This window comes from Oncorhynchus kisutch, linkage group LG20 (genome assembly GCF_002021735.2).
Source record: "Oncorhynchus kisutch isolate 150728-3 linkage group LG20, Okis_V2, whole genome shotgun sequence".
Taxonomy (NCBI): Eukaryota; Metazoa; Chordata; class Actinopteri; order Salmoniformes; family Salmonidae; genus Oncorhynchus; species Oncorhynchus kisutch.
In genome coordinates this window covers 6036847-6058537 of record NC_034193.2, presented here as the reverse complement: position 1 = coordinate 6058537, position 21691 = coordinate 6036847, and the positions used below count along the sequence as shown (strand labels likewise).

Genomic DNA, 21691 nt, shown 5'->3' with positions numbered 1-21691 from the left:
TACAGTCATGGGTAGTATCTCTACAAATACAGTCATGGGTGGTATCTCTACAAATACAGTCATGGGTGGTATCTCTACAAATATAGTCATGGGTGGTATCTCTACAAATATAGTCATGGGTAGTATCTCTACAAATACAGTCATGGGTGGTATCTCTACAAATACAGTCATGGGTGGTATCTCTACAAATACAGTCATGGGTAGTATCTCTACAAATACAGTCATGGGTGGTATCTCTACAAATACAGTCATGGGTGAAAAAAGAAAAAGACACCCGGGGAAATAGATCACACAGTTTAATTACATTTTATTCCACTGTAGAGTGAGTGCAATACTAATTAGTTCACTCCAGCGTATTGTGAATTTCACACAGCCAGTGTTCATTTTCTACTCTGTATAGGGTGACAGGAACTAAATGTTAACATTTAGTGCTGAATTCACTCTGTTGAGTGTGAAGGCATATGCACACCACAAACATAAAAAAATGAACAGAGGTGTTCTGAAATAAACACGACACACAGGGACCGTTTCTGTCATTCCCACAGCACTGAGAATCCTAGGTGTGTGTGTGCGTGTGTGCAATTTTCATTTTCCTCCTAGGACTCCATTTTCATATCAGGCTACCCCACGTGGTGTTGCGACCCCTAGGTTGGGAAACGCTGGCCTAATCACTTTGAAAGGTGTTTGTTGTTTTTGTTTTTATTTTTCAAAGAAGCCACATCCCATGTTTCTATTGTCATCCTTTATCCCATGTTTCAGATGCTGTACACTATAGCTGACCTGGGTTCAAATAGTATTAGAAATCAATTCAATTACATTATCTGTGCTTGATTTTGATCTTGCCTGGTTTAACAGATTAATAGAATCGTCCCAAAACTGCAAACTCCGCCCATTTGGCACTCTAGGCCAAAACAAACACTCACCATTTGAACCCAGACGTGTAGCTGTGCAGAGCTCTTTTTAAAAAATTGCTTCCACCTTGTGAACACATCAATTATAACAGGACTGTGACATAGAGATCCAAGATTAAATTACTTTACTTTTCCCTCAGTCCCAACACCTGATTATTACAGGAATAATTACCGTTCATCGTCATCAATATTCAAATTAAAATAAATAAAATCCCATCACACGTTTAGTTTTTTTCTCCAAGAAAAGATATGACATAAAATTACGCGTCACAAAGTATCTGCACGATAACACGACCAAGGGAAGCCATTTAAACACAATATTGTATCAAAATGCAGATATATATATATATATATATATATATATATATATATATATATATCTCTATTATAATCATCAACTTCCTACTTACAAAACAAAAAGAACGTTTATAGTTTTCTACTTCCACATGCAGTTCTCTGTGATCAAGTATATTTCTTATTGACTGAACGATTCATTGATTTATTCTATATATATATATATATATATATATGTATGTATGTATGTGGTTTTCTTTTCCTCTGTGTTTCACTCTCTAGTGTTGAGGATTGAAGACTCAGCAGGAGTTGGAAGAGGGAACCGTATGTCCCCATCATTTGCTGTCATGGCAACCACATCGCATATCGGTCTATCTTCAATCAATGCACTCACCTTTCTCTCTATCACGCACACGCTTTCTCACACACACGCACACACACACACACACACACACACACACACACACACACACACACACACACACACACACACACACACACACACACACACACACACACACACACACACACACACACACACCACAACATGTGTACAAACTGTAAATGTGTACATGAGACTGAGTTGCACACTTGTACATACCCACCCACACACCCACACACCACACACACCCACACACCACACACACCCACACACGCACACACGCACACACACACACACACACACACACACACACACACACACACACACACACACACACACACACACCCACACACATCACACTCTCTCTCTCATTTATGATATAGAGTACATTTCAAAACACTCTTTCACCGGATCCCTGATACAGGACATGTTTTACACATTGGCACATCAAAATGTACTGGGTGAAACAGAAGAAAACCATTGACCCTCCCCAATACTCTGGGGGTGCAATGATGCCAGTAGATACATGTACACAGTCAGTCAGTAGTATATTAAATCCAGAAACCACTTTGGCTTCAACTGTCCATCTGTCCAGCTGCCCATCAGTCCAAAGTGAAGGTTTGGACGTAAAAGAGAACCACATCCTCTCTCTTTATCTTTCTTCTATTCTTCTACCACTCCTTCCCCTCAGGCCCTGGAGACATGGACGTATTCAGTGTTGCTAGCTCTTTCCCATCTTGGCGATCAGCTCGTCACAGATCTTGGTCAGTTCTTCGATCTCTTTGTTCTTTAAGGAAGAGAGACAAAACCAGGAGGTTAGAGTAATTCTGTGTTAATTTCGTCCCCCCCAAAAAGTGACTAACGTAGTCGTCAAGCAACAATTATTGAGTGGCTAATGATGAGACTATAACTGACTAAATAGGCCCAGAAAAAAATGGAATTAAACAAACAATATTTTTTATTTCATTTGAATAAAACAAGACGAGACAAAATTACTTCTGTGACTCCTAAATGGACTGGACAAGAGTTTTTGGAGAGATTGAGAGCTTTCAGTGATGAGAACAATTAATATATGCACCATAGATGCATAGTTCTGGATGGGACACACTCAGCATCGTCGTCTGGGTCAGGGGAGAGTTAGGGGATGTTTTTGTCCCATCGTGCTCTAGTGACTCCTGTGGCGGGCCAGGTGCAGTGCACGCTGCCACGGTCGCCAGGTGTCCGGTAGTTCCTCCGACACATTGGTGCGGCTGGCTTCCCCGGTTAAGCTGGCACTGTGCCAAGAAGCAGTGCGGCTCGGCTGTGTTTCGGAGGACGCACGGCTCTCGACCTTCGCCTCTCCCGAGTCCATATAGGAGTTGCAGCGATGGGACAAGACTGTAACTACCAATTCAATAAGTAATAAGTAATATATAATATATATATTAATATATATAATAGTAACGACCAGATACCGCGAAAAAGGGGAAACAGTGTTTTTAAATGAATGCTGCTTCAGGAAATTAAAAACAATTTTAATAGTAAAACAACAGTCTAGATGTTTTTCTCTCCCTGGAGTATAGAAGAGTAGGTTGTCTCTGTAGGTATCGATCCTCTCCCCACGGCATTTCATAGCCAGGTTCTGTTGCCTGATTGGCCAAGTATCCCTTTCCCCACGGCATTTCATAGCCAGGTTCTGTTGCCTGATTGGCCAAGTATCCCTTTCCCCACGGCATTTCATAGCCAGGTTCTGTTGCCTGATTGGCCAAGTATCCCTTTCCCCACGGCATTTCATAGCCAGGTTCTGTTGCCTGATTGGCCAAGTATCCCTTTCCTTCCTCAGAGAAAACGGCTTGATTCCTTCACCGTTCAAACGATATATATCCCATAATACCCCTGCTGTGTGTTGTTCTTCCCAAATCGTGCATTGTGTCGCATTTTAAATTCATAAAGCACGTGACGTTCTAAATTAATCCATGAATAGTTCATTACATACCGAACAGTTAACCATTCATTTAGGCTGTGGACCCAGTGACTCAGACTCACCATTCATTTAGGCTGTGGACCCAGTGACTCAGACTCACCATTCACCCAGTGACTCAGACTCACCATTCACCCAGTGACTCAGACTCACCATTCACCCAGTGACTCAGACTCACCATTCACCCAGTGACTCAGACTCACCATTCACCCAGTGACTCAGACTCACCATTCATTTAGGTTGTGGACCCAGTGACTCAGACTCACCATTCACCCAGGTTGTGGACCCAGTGACTCAGACTCACCATTCATTTAGGTTGTGGACCCAGTGACTCAGACTCACCATTCATTTAGGTTGTGGACCCAGTGACTCAGACTCACCATTCATTTAGGTTGTGGACCCAGTGACTCAGACTCACCATTCATTTAGGTTGTGGACCCAGTGACTCAGACTCACCATTCATTTAGGTTGTGGACCCAGTGACTCAGACTCACCATTCATTTAGGTTGTGGACCCAGTGACTCAGACTCACCATTCATTTAGGCTGTGGACCCAGTGACTCAGACTCACCATTCATTTAGGCTGTGGACCCAGTGACTCAGACTCACCATTCATTTAGGCTGTGGACCCAGTGACTCAGACTCACCATTCATTTAGGCTGTGGACCCAGTGACTCAGACTCACCATTCATTTAGGCTGTGGACCCAGTGACTCAGACTCACCATTCATTTAGGTTGTGGACCCAGTGACTCAGACTCACCATTCATTTAGGTTGTGGACCCAGTGACTCAGACTCATAAAAAAAAAACGTAATGATATTTTAGACAAAATGAATAAGATAAGACAAAAAGAGTGGCACAACTGGGTACCATTACAGTCGGTCATGTTTAGTAGGTCTGTAGACTTCTATCTTGCCTTAGGCTTTTGCTCAAAGGGCTAACACAGTCTATTGGCATGCATGACACCTGGCTTCTAATCCATTCTGTCACGTACAGATGTAGGATCTTAATTTGAGCCAGTTTGCTACAACTGGAAAATATTCCTGCAACAACAGGAGATGTGAATTATTATGTGGATTATAATGTTTTTGTAGTGCTTGATACATTTTTCGTAAGGGAAAATCAAGTGTAAAACCTCAAAGTGGAAATAACTATCTTTGGAAGCCTTTTAAAACCTTAAATACACGTTTCCCATTTCCAGCACTGCAGTAACGCTCTCCTGCAACAGGGTGATCAAATTAAGATCCTTCATCTGTATAATGCAATATCCTGAAGATGTGTGTCTTGTCTAGCCTTTAGCTCAGGGGGCTAACAGGAGACCTCGTTTTGAATCCTGTGTCCGCCACAAATACTGTGTGCATCCTTGGGACATTTATTGACAAAGCTTATTGATTATCTAGGACTTCATGGTCCCCCCCTGTCCATGAAATCTTATCCATTGTGATATAAAAGGCCAAACTTATCCGAGATCGGTACCTTCTGCTCAAGAGTTCTCTCCAGTGAGTCCACCTTCATAGTCTCCTTCCTGAGAGAGGCCTGGTACGCTGCTGTCTCCTGACGGGACTTCATCCTCACCTGGGCGATGTCGGAGTTCGCCCTGAGATACACAAACAGGATGTTAGTGTCATGGTGGTGAGAACATACAGGATGTTAGTGTCATGGTGGTGAGAACATACAGGATGTTAGTGTCATGGTCAGAACATACAGGATGTTAGTGTCATGGTCAGAACATACAGGATGTTAGTGTCATGGTGGTCAGAACATACAGGATGTTAGTGTCATGGTGGTCAGAACATACAGGACGTTAGTGTCATGGTGGTCAGAACATACAGGATGTTAGTGTCATGGTGGTCAGAACATACAGGATGTTAGTGTCATGGTCAGAACATACAGGATGTTAGTGTCATGGTGGTCAGAACATACAGGATGTTAGTGTCATGGTAGTCAGAACATACAGGATGTTAGTGTCATGATCAGAACATACAGGATATTAGTGTCATGGTAGTCAGAACATACAGGATGTTAGTGTCATGGTAGTCAGAACATACAGGATGTTAGTGTCATGGTGAGAACATACAGGATGTTAGTGTCATGGTGAGAACATACAGGATGTTAGTGTCATGGTGAGAACATACAGGATGTTAGTGTCATGGTGGTCAGAACATACAGGATGTTAGTGTCATGGTGGTCAGAACATACAGGATGTTAGTGTCATGGTGGTCAGAACATACAGGATGTTAGTGTCATGGTCAGAACATACAGGATGTTAGTGTCATGGTCAGAACATACAGGATGTTAGTGTCATGGTGGTCAGAACATACAGGATGTTAGTGTCATGGTGGTCAGAACATACAGGAGGTTAGTGTCATGGTGGTCAGAACATACAGGATGTTAGTGTCATGGTGGTCAGAACATACAGGATGTTAGTGTCATGGTGGTCAGAACATACAGGATGTTAGTGTCATGGTGAGAACATACAGGATGTTAGTGTCATGGTGATCAGAACATACAGGATGTTAGTGTCATGGTGATCAGAACATACAGGATGTTAGTGTCATGGTGATCAGAACATACAGGATGTTAGTGTCATGGTGATCAGAACATACAGATTGTTAGTGTCATGGTGATCAGAACATACAGGATGTTAGTGTCATGGTCAGAACATACAGGAGGTTAGTGTCATGGTGGTCAGAACATACAGGAGGTTAGTGTCATGGTCAGAACATACAGGATGTTAGTGTCATGGTGGTCAGAACATACAGGATGTTAGTGTCATGGTGGTCAGAACATACAGGATGTTAGTGTCATGGTAGTCAGAACATACAGGATGTTAGTGTCATGGTAGTCAGAACATACAGGATGTTAGTGTCATGGTGAGAACATACAGGATGTTAGTGTCATGGTGAGAACATACAGGATGTTAGTGTCATGGTGGTCAGAACATACAGGAGGTTAGTGTCATGGTGGTCAGAACATACAGGATGTTAGTGTCATGGTGGTCAGAACATACAGGATGTTAGTGTCATGGTGGTCAGAACATACAGGAGGTTAGTGTCATGGTGGTCAGAACATACAGGATGTTAGTGTCATGGTGGTCAGAACATACAGGATGTTAGTGTCATGGTGGTCAGAACATACAGGATGTTAGTGTCATGGTGGTCAGAACATACAGGATGTTAGTGTCATGGTCAGAACATACAGGATGTTAGTGTCATGGTGGTCAGAACACACAGGATGTTAGTGTCATGGTGGTCAGAACATACAGGATGTTAGTGTCATGGTCAGAACATACAGGATGTTAGTGTCATGGTCAGAACATACAGGAGGTTAGTGTCATGGTGGTCAGAACATACAGGATGTTAATGTCATGGTCAGAACATACAGGATGTTAGTGTCATGGTGATCAGAACATACAGGATGTTAGTGTCATGGTCAGAACATACAGGAGGTTAGTGTCATGGTGGTCAGAACATACAGGAGGTTAGTGTCATGGTCAGAACATACAGGATGTTAGTGTCATGGTGGTCAGAACATACAGGAGGTTAGTGTCATGGTGGTCAGAACATACAGGAGGTTAGTGTCATGGTGGTCAGAACATACAGGATGTTAGTGTCATGGTGGTCAGAACATACAGGATGTTAGTGTCATGGTGGTCAGAACATACAGGATGTTAGTGTCATGGTGAGAACATACAGGATGTTAGTGTCATGGTGATCAGAACATACAGGATGTTAGTGTCATGGTGATCAGAACATACAGGATGTTAGTGTCATGGTGATCAGAACATACAGGATGTTAGTGTCATGGTGATCAGAACATACAGATTGTTAGTGTCATGGTGATCAGAACATACAGGATGTTAGTGTCATGGTCAGAACATACAGGAGGTTAGTGTCATGGTGGTCAGAACATACAGGAGGTTAGTGTCATGGTCAGAACATACAGGATGTTAGTGTCATGGTGGTCAGAACATACAGGATGTTAGTGTCATGGTGGTCAGAACATACAGGATGTTAGTGTCATGGTCAGAACATACAGGATGTTAGTGTCATGGTAGTCAGAACATACAGGATGTTAGTGTCATGGTGAGAACATACAGGATGTTAGTGTCATGGTGAGAACATACAGGATGTTAGTGTCATGGTGGTCAGAACATACAGGAGGTTAGTGTCATGGTGGTCAGAACATACAGGATGTTAGTGTCATGGTGGTCAGAACATACAGGATGTTAGTGTCATGGTGGTCAGAACATACAGGAGGTTAGTGTCATGGTGGTCAGAACATACAGGATGTTAGTGTCATGGTGGTCAGAACATACAGGATGTTAGTGTCATGGTGGTCAGAACATACAGGATGTTAGTGTCATGGTGGTCAGAACATACAGGATGTTAGTGTCATGGTCAGAACATACAGGATGTTAGTGTCATGGTGGTCAGAACACACAGGATGTTAGTGTCATGGTGGTCAGAACATACAGGATGTTAGTGTCATGGTCAGAACATACAGGATGTTAGTGTCATGGTCAGAACATACAGGAGGTTAGTGTCATGGTGGTCAGAACATTCAGGATGTTAATGTCATGGTCAGAACATACAGGATGTTAGTGTCATGGTGATCAGAACATACAGGATGTTAGTGTCATGGTCAGAACATACAGGAGGTTAGTGTCATGGTGATCAGAACATACAGGAGGTTAGTGTCATGGTCAGAACATACAGGATGTTAGTGTCATGGTGGTCAGAACATACAGGAGGTTAGTGTCATGGTGGTCAGAACATACAGGATGTTAGTGTCATGGTGGTCAGAACATACAGGATGTTAGTGTCATGGTCAGAACATACAGGATGTTAGTGTCATGGTGAGAACATACAGGATGTTAGTGTCATGGTGGTCAGAACATACAGGATGTTAGTGTCATCGTGAGAACATACAGGATGTTAGTGTCATGGTGGTCAGAACATACAGGATGTTAGTGTCATGGTGGTCAGAACATACAGGATGTTAGTGTCATGGTCAGAACATACAGGATGTTAGTGTCATGGTGGTCAGAACATACAGGATGTTAGTGTCATGGTGGTCAGAACATACAGGATGTTAGTGTCATGGTGGTCAGAACATACAGGATGTTAGTGTCATGGTGGTCAGAACATACAGGATGTTAGTGTCATGGTCAGAACATACAGGATGTTAGTGTCATGGTGGTCAGAACATACAGGATGTTAGTGTCATGGTGGTCAGAACCTACAGGATGTTAGTGTCATGGTCAGAACATACAGGATGTTAGTGTCATGGTCAGAACATACAGGAGGTTAGTGTCATGGTGGTCAGAACATACAGGAGGTTAGTGTCATGGTGGTCAGAACATACAGGATGTTAATGTCATGGTCAGAACATACAGGATGTTAGTCATGGGTCAGAACATACAGGATGTTAGTGTCATGGTCAGAACATACAGGATGTTAGTGTCATGGGTCAGAACATACAGGATGTTAGTGTCATGGTGGTCAGAACATACAGGATGTTAGTGTCATGGTGGTCAGAACATACAGGATGTTAGTGTCATGGTGGTCAGAACATACAGGATGTTAGTGTCATGGGTCAGAACATACAGGATGTTAGTGTCATGGTGGTCAGAACATACAGGATGTTAGTGTCATGGTGGTCAGAACATACAGGATGTTAGTGTCATGGTCAGAACATACAGGATGTTAGTGTCATGGTGGTCAGAACATACAGGATGTTAGTGTCATGGTCAGAACATACAGGATGTTAGTGTCATGGTCAGAACATACAGGAGGTTAGTGTCATGGTGGTCAGAACATACAGGATGTTAATGTCATGGTCAGAACATACAGGATGTTAGTGTCATGGTGGTCAGAACATACAGGATGTTAGTGTCATGGTGGTCAGAACATACAGGATGTTAGTGTCATGGTCAGAACATACAGGAGGTTAGTGTCATGGTGGTCAGAACATACAGGATGTTAGTGTCATGGTGGTCAGAACATACAGGATGTTAGTGTCATGGTGAGAACATACAGGATGTTAGTGTCATGGTGAGAACATACAGGATGTTAGTGTCATGGTGAGAACATACAGGATGTTAGTGTCATGGTGAGAACATACAGGATGTTAGTGTCATGGTGGTCAGAACATACAGGATGTTAGTGTCATGGTGGTCAGAACACACAGGATGTTAGTGTCATGGTCAGAACATACAGGATGTTAGTGTCATGGTCAGAACATACAGGAGGTTAGTGTCATGGTGGTCAGAACATACAGGATGTTAGTGTCATGGTGGTCAGAACATACAGGATGTTAATGTCATGGTGAGAACATACAGGAGGTTAGTGTCATGGTGAGAACATACAGGAGGTTAGTGTCATGGTGGTCAGAACATACAGGATGTTAGTGTCATGGTGGTCAGAACATACAGGATGTTAGTGTCATGGTGGTCAGAACATACAGGATGTTAGTGTCATGGTGGTCAGAACATACAGGATGTTAGTGTCATGGTCAGAACATACAGGATGTTAGTGTCATGGTGGTCAGAACATACAGGATGTTAGTGTCATGGTGGTCAGAACCTACAGGATGTTAGTGTCATGGTCAGAACATACAGGATGTTAGTGTCATGGTCAGAACATACAGGAGGTTAGTGTCATGGTGGTCAGAACATACAGGAGGTTAGTGTCATGGTGGTCAGAACATACAGGATGTTAATGTCATGGTCAGAACATACAGGATGTTAGTGTCATGGTGGTCAGAACATACAGGATGTTAGTGTCATGGTCAGAACATACAGGATGTTAGTGTCATGGTGGTCAGAACATACAGGATGTTAGTGTCATGGTGGTCAGAACATACAGGATGTTAGTGTCATGGTGGTCAGAACATACAGGATGTTAGTGTCATGGTCAGAACATACAGGATGTTAGTGTCATGGTGGTCAGAACATACAGGATGTTAGTGTCATGGTGGTCAGAACATACAGGATGTTAGTGTCATGGTCAGAACATACAGGATGTTAGTGTCATGGTGGTCAGAACATACAGGATGTTAGTGTCATGGTCAGAACATACAGGATGTTAGTGTCATGGTCAGAACATACAGGAGGTTAGTGTCATGGTGGTCAGAACATACAGGATGTTAATGTCATGGTCAGAACATACAGGATGTTAGTGTCATGGTGGTCAGAACATACAGGATGTTAGTGTCATGGTGGTCAGAACATACAGGATGTTAGTGTCATGGTCAGAACATACAGGAGGTTAGTGTCATGGTGGTCAGAACATACAGGATGTTAGTGTCATGGTGGTCAGAACATACAGGATGTTAGTGTCATGGTGAGAACATACAGGATGTTAGTGTCATGGTGAGAACATACAGGATGTTAGTGTCATGGTGAGAACATACAGGATGTTAGTGTCATGGTGAGAACATACAGGATGTTAGTGTCATGGTGGTCAGAACATACAGGATGTTAGTGTCATGGTGGTCAGAACACACAGGATGTTAGTGTCATGGTCAGAACATACAGGATGTTAGTGTCATGGTCAGAACATACAGGAGGTTAGTGTCATGGTGGTCAGAACATACAGGATGTTAGTGTCATGGTGGTCAGAACATACAGGATGTTAATGTCATGGTGAGAACATACAGGAGGTTAGTGTCATGGTGAGAACATACAGGAGGTTAGTGTCATGGTGGTCAGAACATACAGGATGTTAATGTCATGGTGGTCAGAACATACAGGATGTTAATGTCATGGTGAGAACATACAGGAGGTTAGTGTCATGGTGAGAACATACAGGAGGTTAGTGTCATGGTGGTCAGAACATACAGGAGGTTAGTGTCATGGTAGTCAGAACATACAGGAGGTTAGTGTCATGGTGGTCAGAACATACAGGAGGTTAGTGTCATGGTAGTCAGAACATACAGGATGTTAGTGTCATGGTGGTCAGAACATACAGGATGTTAGTGTCATGGTCAGAACATACAGGATGTTAGTGTCATGGTGAGAACATACAGGATGTTAGTGTCATGGTGGTCAGAACATACAGGATGTTAGTGTCATGGTCAGAACATACAGGATGTTAGTTTCATGGTGAGAACATACAGGATGTTAGTGTCATGGTGAGAACATACAGGATGTTAGTGTCATGGTGGTCAGAACATACAGGATGTTAGTGTCATGGTGAGAACATACAGGAGGTTAGTGTCATGGTGATCAGAACATACAAGAGGTTAGTGTCATGGTGGTGAGAACATACAGGATGTTAGTGTCATGGTGGTGAGAACATACAGGATGTTAGTGTCATGGTCAGAACATACAGGATGTTAGTGTCATGGTCAGAACATACAGGATGTTAGTGTCATGGTCAGAACATACAGGATGTTAGTGTCATGGTCAGAACATACAGGATGTTATTGTCATGGTCAGAACATACAGGAGGTTGGTGTCATGGTCAGAACATACAGGATGTTAGTGTCATGGTGGTCAGAACATACAGGAGGTTAGTGTCATGGTGGTCAGAACATACAGGATGTTAGTGTCATGGTGGTCAGAACATACAGGATGTTAGTGTCATGGTGGTCAGAACATACAGGATGTTAGTGTCATGGTCAGAACATACAGGATGTTAGTGTCATGGTGAGAACATACAGGATGTTAGTGTCATGGTGGTCAGAACATACAGGATGTTAGTGTCATGGTCAGAACATACAGGATGTTAGTGTCATGGTCAGAACATACAGGATGTTAGTGTCATGGTCAGAACATACAGGATGTTAGTGTCATCGTGAGAACATACAGGATGTTAGTGTCATGGTGGTCAGAACATACAGGATGTTAGTGTCATGGTGGTCAGAACATACAGGATGTTAGTGTCATGGTGGTCAGAACATACAGGATGTTAGTGTCATGGTCAGAACATACAGGATGTTAGTGTCATGGTGGTCAGAACATACAGGATGTTAGTGTCATGGTGGTCAGAACATACAGGATGTTAGTGTCATGGTGGTCAGAACATACAGGATGTTAGTGTCATGGTGGTCAGAACATACAGGATGTTAGTGTCATGGTGGTCAGAACATACAGGATGTTAGTGTCATGGTCAGAACATACAGGATGTTAGTGTCATGGTGGTCAGAACATACAGGATGTTAGTGTCATGGTGGTCAGAACATACAGGATGTTAGTGTCATGGTCAGAACATACAGGATGTTAGTGTCATGGTCAGAACATACAGGAGGTTAGTGTCATGGTGGTCAGAACATACAGGATGTTAATGTCATGGTCAGAACATACAGGATGTTAGTGTCATGGTGGTCAGAACATACAGGATGTTAGTGTCATGGTCAGAACATACAGGATGTTAGTGTCATTGTGGTCAGAACATACAGGATGTTAGTGTCATGGTGGTCAGAACATACAGGATGTTAGTGTCATGGTGGTCAGAACATACAGGATGTTAGTGTCATGGTCAGAACATACAGGATGTTAGTGTCATGGTGGTCAGAACATACAGGATGTTAGTGTCATGGTGGTCAGAACATACAGGATGTTAATGTCATGGTCAGAACATACAGGAGGTTAGTGTCATGGTGGTCAGAACATACAGGATGTTAGTGTCATGGTGGTCAGAACATACAGGATGTTAGTGTCATGGTCAGAACATACAGGAGGTTAGTGTCATGGTGGTCAGAACATACAGGATGTTAGTGTCATGGTGGTCAGAACATACAGGATGTTAGTGTCATGGTGGTCAGAACATACAGGATGTTAGTGTCATGGTGGTTAGAACATACAGGATGTTAGTGTCATGGTGGTCAGAACATACAGGAGGTTAGTGTCATGGTAGTCAGAACATACAGGAGGTTAGTGTCATGGTGGTCAGAACATACAGGAGGTTAGTGTCATGGTAGTCAGAACATACAGGATGTTAGTGTCATGGTGGTCAGAACATACAGGATGTTAGTGTCATGGTCAGAACATACAGGATGTTAGTGTCATGGTGAGAACATACAGGATGTTAGTGTCATGGTGGTCAGAACATACAGGATGTTAGTGTCATGGTGAGAACATACAGGATGTTAGTGTCATGGTGAGAACATACAGGATGTTAGTGTCATGGTGGTCAGAACATACAGGATGTTAGTGTCATGGTGAGAACATACAGGAGGTTAGTGTCATGGTGATCAGAACATACAAGAGGTTAGTGTCATGGTGATCAGAACATACAGGAGGTTAGTGTCATGGTGGTGAGAACATACAGGATGTTAGTGTCATGGTCAGAACATACAGGATGTTAGTGTCATGGTCAGAACATACAGGATGTTATTGTCATGGTGGTCAGAACATACAGGATGTTAGTGTCATGGTCAGAACATACAGGATGTTATTGTCATGGTGGTCAGAACATACAGGATGTTAGTGTCATGGTGGTCAGAACATACAGGATGTTAGTGTCATGGTGGTCAGAACATACAGGATGTTAGTGTCATGGTGGTCAGAACATACAGGATGTTAGTGTCATGGTGAGAACATACAGGATGTTAGTGTCATGGTGAGAACATACAGGATGTTAGTGTCATGGTCAGAACATACAGGATGTTAGTGTCATGGTGAGAACATACAGGATGTTAGTGTCATGGTAGTCAGAACATACAGGATGTTAGTTTCATGGTGGTCAAAACATACAGGATGTTAGTGTCATGGTGGTCAGAACATACAGGAGGTTAGTGTCATGGTGGTCAGAACATACAGGAGGTTAGTGTCATGGTGGTCAGAACATACAGGATGTTAGTGTCATGGTGGTCAGAACATACAGGATGTTAGTGTCATAGTGGTCAGATCATACAGGATGTTAGTGTCATGGTGAGAACATACAGGAGGTTAGTGTCATGGTCAGAACATACAGGATGTTAGTGTCATGGTGAGAACATACAGGATGTTAGTGTCATGGTGAGAACATACAGGAGGTTAGTGTCATGGTGGTCAGAACATACAGGAGGTTAGTGTCATGGTGAGAACATACAGGATGTTAGTGTCATGGTGGTCAGAACATACAGGAGGTTAGTGTCATGGTGGTCAGAACATACAGGATGTTAGTGTCATGGTCAGAACATACAGGATGTTAGTGTCATGGTCAGAACATACAGGATGTTAGTGTCATGGTGGTCAGAACATACAGGATGTTAGTGTCATGGTGGTCATCTGATCACCTCTATCAACAACAAGTAACTGGTTCACAGTTGGCTGGTTGAGATTCTATAATATCTGTGGTTGTCTATATCTTTCTGTTTTGATTTAATTTAGTGTATATAGACTCTAAATGAAGTTTGTCTTGACTCGGTTGAACACGTATGAGGTCTAACATGCTTTAAATGTCACAGTGAGTGCAACCAGAGTGTGCGAGGTGCACTCACTTGTCTAGTTTCTCCTCGGCGTGGATCTTCAGGGCCTGGTAACGTTGTTCCTCCTTACGGACCCTGGACAGGTACTCCTGAGCGCATTTCTTCAGCACCTCCTCATTCTGAGAGACAGGTAAAGGAGAGAGAAAGATAGTTTTCACTTGCTTCCTGTTTTGTGATTGGTCTAATTCTGTTGAATGCACAGATTGGAAGTGTTTCTAGATAAGAGCATCTGCTATATCACTAGAAGGTATACAGTAAGCAGACATACGTCATCGTCGACATTGATGGACAGCCACTAGCAGTGTGTGCGGTTGTAAGGTTGGTTGTGTGTTTGTGTGTGTCTGTCCATGTGTCTGTGTGTAGGTATGTGTCTCTCTGTGTGTACCCACCTTGCGGTAGCCCTCGAGGACATCCTTCAGCTTCTCGTAACGTCTGAACAGTTCAGCCAGACTCTTCTCTACAGAGTTGAGGTCTGAAAGAGCCTGGTCCTTCTCTATGATCAGCTGCTGGATGGTGTGGTGAGACAGAGACTTATCCTTCTGCTCATCGTCTGGAGGGAGGGAGGAGAGAGATGGAGGGAGAGAGAGGAGAAAAGACAGAGAGAGAATAGAGAGAGGAGGAGGAGAGAGAGAGAGAGAGAGAGAGAGAGAGAGAGAGAGAGAGAGGACAGAGAGGAGGAGAGAGAGGAGGAGAGAGATGGAGGGAGGGAGAAGAGAGAGAGGAGAAAAGACAGAGAGAGAATAGAGAGAGGAGAGAGAGAGAGAGAGAGAGAGAGTGAGAGGACAGAGAGAGAATAGAGAGAGGAGGAGAGAGAGAGTGAGAGAGAGAGAGAGAGAGAGAGAGAGAGAGAGAGAGAGAGGACAGAGAGAGAATAGAGAGAGGAGGAGAGAGAGAGAGAGAGAGAGAGAGAGAGAGAGAGAGAGGGAGAGAGAGAGAGGACGAGAGAGAGGACAGAGAGCGAATAGACATGAGATGGTAAGGAGGGGGGATAGAGAGAGGGAGAGAGAGAGAGGATATAGATTAGATTTTATTCCTGGTACTTCACACACAGACACTAACACATTTGCTCATACACATTCTCATACGTAAAAAAGCCCAGCTATACACGCAGACACAGACGGACACACACACACACACTTGCTCATACGCATATCAACATACACAACCCACATGCTTACTTACATACACACACACGAACACACACAGATTAGAAATCAATAAAAGCACAGTAGGTTCCTACAGTAGTTAATGACGCCTGCTTTAGGGACATTTTAGCATGAAGGCGATATTGATCAAGCGTGTATTTCTGGTGTGAAGCGTGCAGACAGAACAAACACTGAACGATGAGTGAAATGAACGAGATCCAGACTTCAGGAAAGAGAACACTGACATTGTAACATTCCAACCCTATTCGATTGATTAATAAAGAGTTAGTGAGTTTACAGGCTGGGACACTGACATTGTAACATTCCAACCCTATTCGATTGGTTAATAAAGAGTTAGTGAGTTTACAGGCTGGGACACTGACATTGTAACATTCCAACCCTATTCGATTGGTTAATAAAGAGTTAGTGAGTTTACAGGCTGGGACACTGACATTGTAACATTCCAACCCTATTCGATTGGTTAGCGAGTTAGTGAGTTTACAGGCTGGGACACTGACATTGTAACATTCCAACCCTATTCGATTGGTTAATAAAGAGTTAGTGAGTTTACAGGCTGGGACACTGACATTGTAACATTCCAACCCTATTCGATTGGTTAGCGAGTTAGTGAGTTTACAGGCTGGGACACTGACATTGTAACATTCCAACCCTATTCGATTGGTTAGCGAGTTAGTGAGTTTACAGGCTGGGACACTGACATTGTAACATTCCAACCCTATTCGATTGGTTAATAAAGAGTTAGTGAGTTTACAGGCTGGGACACTGACATTGTAACGTTCCAACCCTATTCGATCGGTTAGCGAGTTAGTGAGTTTACAGGCTGGGAGACCAGGGTTATGGTAGAGAAATAAACATTCCGTTTTCTGGCGAACAGAATACATTTTAGAGTGGCCTTTTATATAACAGTGGTGTATAATTTGACCTTTTATATAACAGTGGTGTATAATTTGTTTTCTGTCCTCAGCTATGGAAAGCTTTGAAAGCCTGTATGCAGATGAAGAGAGAAGTCCCAATGAACGGCACAAGAGTCTAAGGGTATATATGCCTTGGGTTATATGTCTAGGCTTACCTACAGTATGTTAGCAAATGGCAGGGCAGCCTAGTGGTTAGAGCGTTGGACTAGTAACCGAAAGGTTGCAAGTTCAAATCCCCGAGCTGACAAGGTACAAATCTGTCGTTCTGCCCCTGAACAGGCAGTTAACCCACTGTTCCTAGGCCAGTTAACCCACTGTTCCTAGGCCAGTTAACCCACTGTTCCTAGGCCAGTTAACCCACTGTTCCTAGACCAGTTAACCCACTGTTCCTAGACCAGTTAACCCACTGTTCCTAGGCCAGTTAACCCACTGTTCCTAGGCCAGTTAACCCACTGTTCCTAGGCCAGTTAACCCACTGTTCCTAGGCCAGTTAACCCTCTGTTCCTAGACCAGTTAACCCACTGTTCCTAGGCCAGTTAACCCTCTGTTCCTAGGCCAGTTAACCCACTGTTCCTAGACCAGTTAACCCACTGTTCCTAGACCAGTTAACCCTCTGTTCCTAGGCCAGTTAACCCACTGTTCCTAGGCCAGTTAACCCACTGTTCCTAGACCAGTTAACCCCACTGTTCCTAGACCAGTTAACCCACTGTTCCTAGGCCAGTTACCCACTGTTCCTAGACCAGTTAACCCACTGTTCCTAGGCCAGTTAACCCACTGTTCCTAGGCCAGTTAACCCACTGTTCCTAGACCAGTTAACCCACTGTTCCTAGACCAGTTAACCCACTGTTCCTAGACCAGTTAACCCACTGTTCCTAGGCCGTCATTGAAAATAAGAATTTGTTCTTTAACTGACTTGCCTAGGTAAATAAAGGTTAAATAAAAATACTAAAAATACAAAAATACAGTTTAACACAATGTATGAACCTATTACTGGAGCCATCCAACTCTGTTGGAGGTCTGCTGGACGTAGAGGGTTTTGTTCCAGCCCAGCAATAACACACCTGATTCAACTTATCAAATCTAGTTGAGTTGATAATCAATTGTGCTTATTGCTGGGCTGGAATCGAAGTCTGCTCAGCCAGTAGATCAGGGATCAGTGGAACAACGTTGACCATACCAGTCATCTGTTGTTGTTTACACTAACATGTTTAATCTTTACATACCAGTTATCTGTTGTTGTTTACACTAACATGTTTAATCTTTACATACCAGTTATCAGTTGTTGTTTACACTAATGTTTAATCTTTACATACCGGTTATCTTATATGTAAATGTTGATGAAAGTGATGAAGTGTCGATTCTTTGAAGTTGAGTGTTTAAACTTGTTTAATTTGTTAAAACTATTATTTAAAATGAACTAGTGTCAATGTTGATTCACACTCATGCAGTATATAGGGGAAGGGTTTCTGCCTGTAATGTGTCTGTGTTTCTGTGTGGTATTCTCAAATTAACTATTCATGTTTTTGTCTAGTTTTAAGATCTCTAATCTGTTTTCATTTGATTGTCACTCTCAGTATATCAGCCACGTGAATCCATTTCGCAGCTTATCACATGACATGCATCGCCAACGCAGCCATAGGCCTACAGTATGATGGCATTGCTGGCCTTATGGGCATCTGTCATCTGAAGCAGAGAATAGCTCAAACTCACACATTGTTTACATGTTGAGCTCTATGTTGTCAATTTAAAACATTAGACAATGTATATGAGGTGAATCATATATCAGAATGTGTACATGCCTTTTACGTGCTGACATATACAATTGTTTAGTGCAAATCCAACCCTTGTAATGTAGGTACAGTATGACAATAAGGAAATTACAGTCAGGCAACAGGAAATTAGTATTACAGCTAACAGTTAATTAAACTACAGGCGATTAGCATTACAGCTAACAGTTAAAGTACATGTGATTAGCATTACAGCTAACAGGTAAACTACAGGAGATTAGCATTACAGAGCAATACAGCTAACATTTAGGCTACAGGAAATGAGCATTACAGCTAACAGTTAAACCACAGGCGATTAGCATTACAGCTAACAGTTAAACTACAGGCAATTAGCATTATAGCTAACATTTAGGCTACAGGAAATGAGCATTACAGCTAACATTTAGGCTACAGGAAATGAGCATTACAGCTAACAGTTAAACAACAGACGATTAACATTACAGATAACAGTTAAACTACAGGTGATTAGCATTACAGCTAACAGTTAAACTACAAGAGATTAGCATTACAGAGCATTACAGCTAACATTTAGGCTACAGGAAATGAGCATTAGAGCTAACAGTTAAATTACTAGCGATTAGCATTACAGCTAACAGTTAAACTACAGGAGATTAGCATTACAGCTAACATTTTATGAGGTTCATTTTAATTTATTGAATTAATTTTAGCAATGTTGCCTGAAAAATTATTGCAGTTGTTCCCATCGATAGACAGTACATGGTTGTTCTATATATCACTGACCCTGAATAAGCTAGTGACTGGGCTAACACAGCTAACCTTTTAGGTCAATAATATGCTGTTTTTATTAAAATTTTGCTGGCTTTATAATCGTGAGAGAGATTTATTAACTAGTAGCTAGCTAGTTAGTTATACCTAGGTAGCTTACAAGTTTAGTTGACTTTTCTTAAAACAGACCTTATTATGGCTAGCTACTTCTTGTACCTCATGCTAGCTTTTACAGCCAATTATCACTTCAGAAACATCCTCCACAAAGCCAGCATTGTAGACCATTTCTCCCTTCTCGCTGCAGCTTTAACTCATCTCGAAACAACAGAGAAGCACACTGCAAACGTTCTAAAATGGTTTGAAAACCAGCGCACTGCAAACGTTCTAAAATGGTTTGAAAAGCAGCGCACTGCAAACGTTCTAAAACTGTTTGAAAACCAGCGCACTGCAAACGTTCTAAAATGGTTTGAAACCAGCGCACTGCAAACGTTCTAAAATGGTTTGAAAACCAGCGCACTGCAAACATTCTAAAATGGTTTGAAAACCAGCGCACTGCAAACGATCTAAAATGGTTTGAAAAATAGAGCACTGCAAATGTTCTAAAATGGTTTGAAAAATAGCGCACTGCGAACGTTCTAAAATGGTTTGAAAACCCGTGGTTGTTTTTGTTGTCACGTTTAGTCCTTACTACGGCACTCGGAGGAACATTTGATTGGTTTGACGTGTTGCGAGGGTTCACTGATTTACATCAGGTTCCGACCCCTCTTTAGCTGATTTATACCATGAGACTTCCGACGAAGCTATGGTTTAACTAATTAATACGGCCAAGCTCACGTACGATCTCCAAGGACCTATACACACCGAACATGGACAGTGTGTGTGTGTGTGTGTGTGTGTGTGTGTGTGTGTTAGGGAGAGAGAGTTAAAGGTTCCTGTTGTGTACTTCAGTGGAAGAAAGAACAAAAGGGCCCCCCCCCCGCTTTACATAGTGTCCCATGTGAAAGTCTTGCTTATGGAAATCTGGTGTTGTGTAGAAACTAACGAAGGTACACTTTCACCAGTTAGCTCACAGAGAAGTCTGGAAAAAATGAAAGACAACAGAAATGGGAAGATGAATGTCACTTCTATCTCTCTTTGACAGATGGATGTGATCTGAAGACACAAACAACTAACGGGGCAGAGTCCTCGATACTCACCTGGCAGCCCTGTTACACAATAGGAGCAGCAGAACACAAAAGAAGGAGTTGTGTTATCGAGCTGGGAGGGCAGCAGGACACATGGGTTGGAGTCAATCCGGTTCAAATCTAATTTCAATTCAAACGTGTCTCATAAACCAGGTTTCCATTGGCGACAGATTTTCATACGAATATTCTAAAATCTATATTAATAAACATGTGCATAGTTTCCCACCAGAGATGAGTTTCCATCAAGTTGACTTGTTGCTGCGGATAAAAATATCAGCTAAATGGGTATCCATATGTAAATATCTAAATGGGTATCCATATAATTCTACTGAGCTACAGCCATATATGTATTTATTTTGCTCCTTTAAACCCCAGTATCTCTAACTGCACATTCTTCATCTACTGACGATCTACCTTCTGCACATCTACCATTCCAGTGTTTAATTGCTATATTGTAATTACTTCGCCATCATGGCCTATTTACTGCCTTAACATTTGCACACACTGTATATAGACTTTTTGTTTTCTTTTGTTCTACTGTATTAATGACTGTATGTTTTGTTTATTCCATGTGTAACTCTGTGTTGTTGTATGTGTCGAATTGCTACGCTTTATCTTGGTCAGGTCACAGTTGCAAATGAGAACTTGTTCTCAACTAGCCTACCTGGTTAAATAAAGGTGAAATATATATATTTTTTTTTAAAGATGTCATTATAGTTGAAAACAGATCCTTAAGAGGTTTTAAATGCGTTTCCATATAATTTTCAACTCTACTGATGGTTTCCATTACATAGTGAATGTGCCCACTCCGGTATTGGCAGGTGTGCTCGAGCCAACAGTTCGCCGATAGGGTGTGGGTAGACTAGTCTACATGATGAGATTACTACGGACAAAAGAGCGAGATTATTTTAATTTATCAAACGGCAACCAAGCATCGATCATCATGTCAC

At 42.3% G+C, this 21691-nt stretch overlaps 1 protein-coding gene across 9 annotated transcripts in view; it reads right to left on the bottom strand.

The window, feature by feature from the left end:
- Positions 1–279: 279 nt before the first annotated feature.
- The window catches only part of tacc2 (transforming, acidic coiled-coil containing protein 2), a 90582-nt gene continuing 69170 nt past the window's right edge, over positions 280–21691 (bottom strand). For 6 of the 9 annotated variants that reach the window (XM_031798723.1, XM_031798720.1, XM_031798717.1 and 3 more), the window contains 5 exons: positions 20754–20762; positions 15354–15514; positions 14977–15083; positions 5023–5143; positions 280–2374 (listed from right to left, as the gene is read on the bottom strand). In XM_031798723.1, the coding sequence (XP_031654583.1) occupies positions 2309–2374; positions 5023–5143; positions 14977–15083; positions 15354–15514; positions 20754–20762 (464 nt within the window). In that variant the 3' untranslated portion in view covers positions 280–2308. The remainder of the gene's footprint in view (positions 2375–5022; positions 5144–14976; positions 15084–15353; positions 15515–20753; positions 20763–21691) is intronic. The other 3 variants (XM_031798718.1, XM_031798722.1, XM_031798725.1) reach the window with 1 other exon arrangement.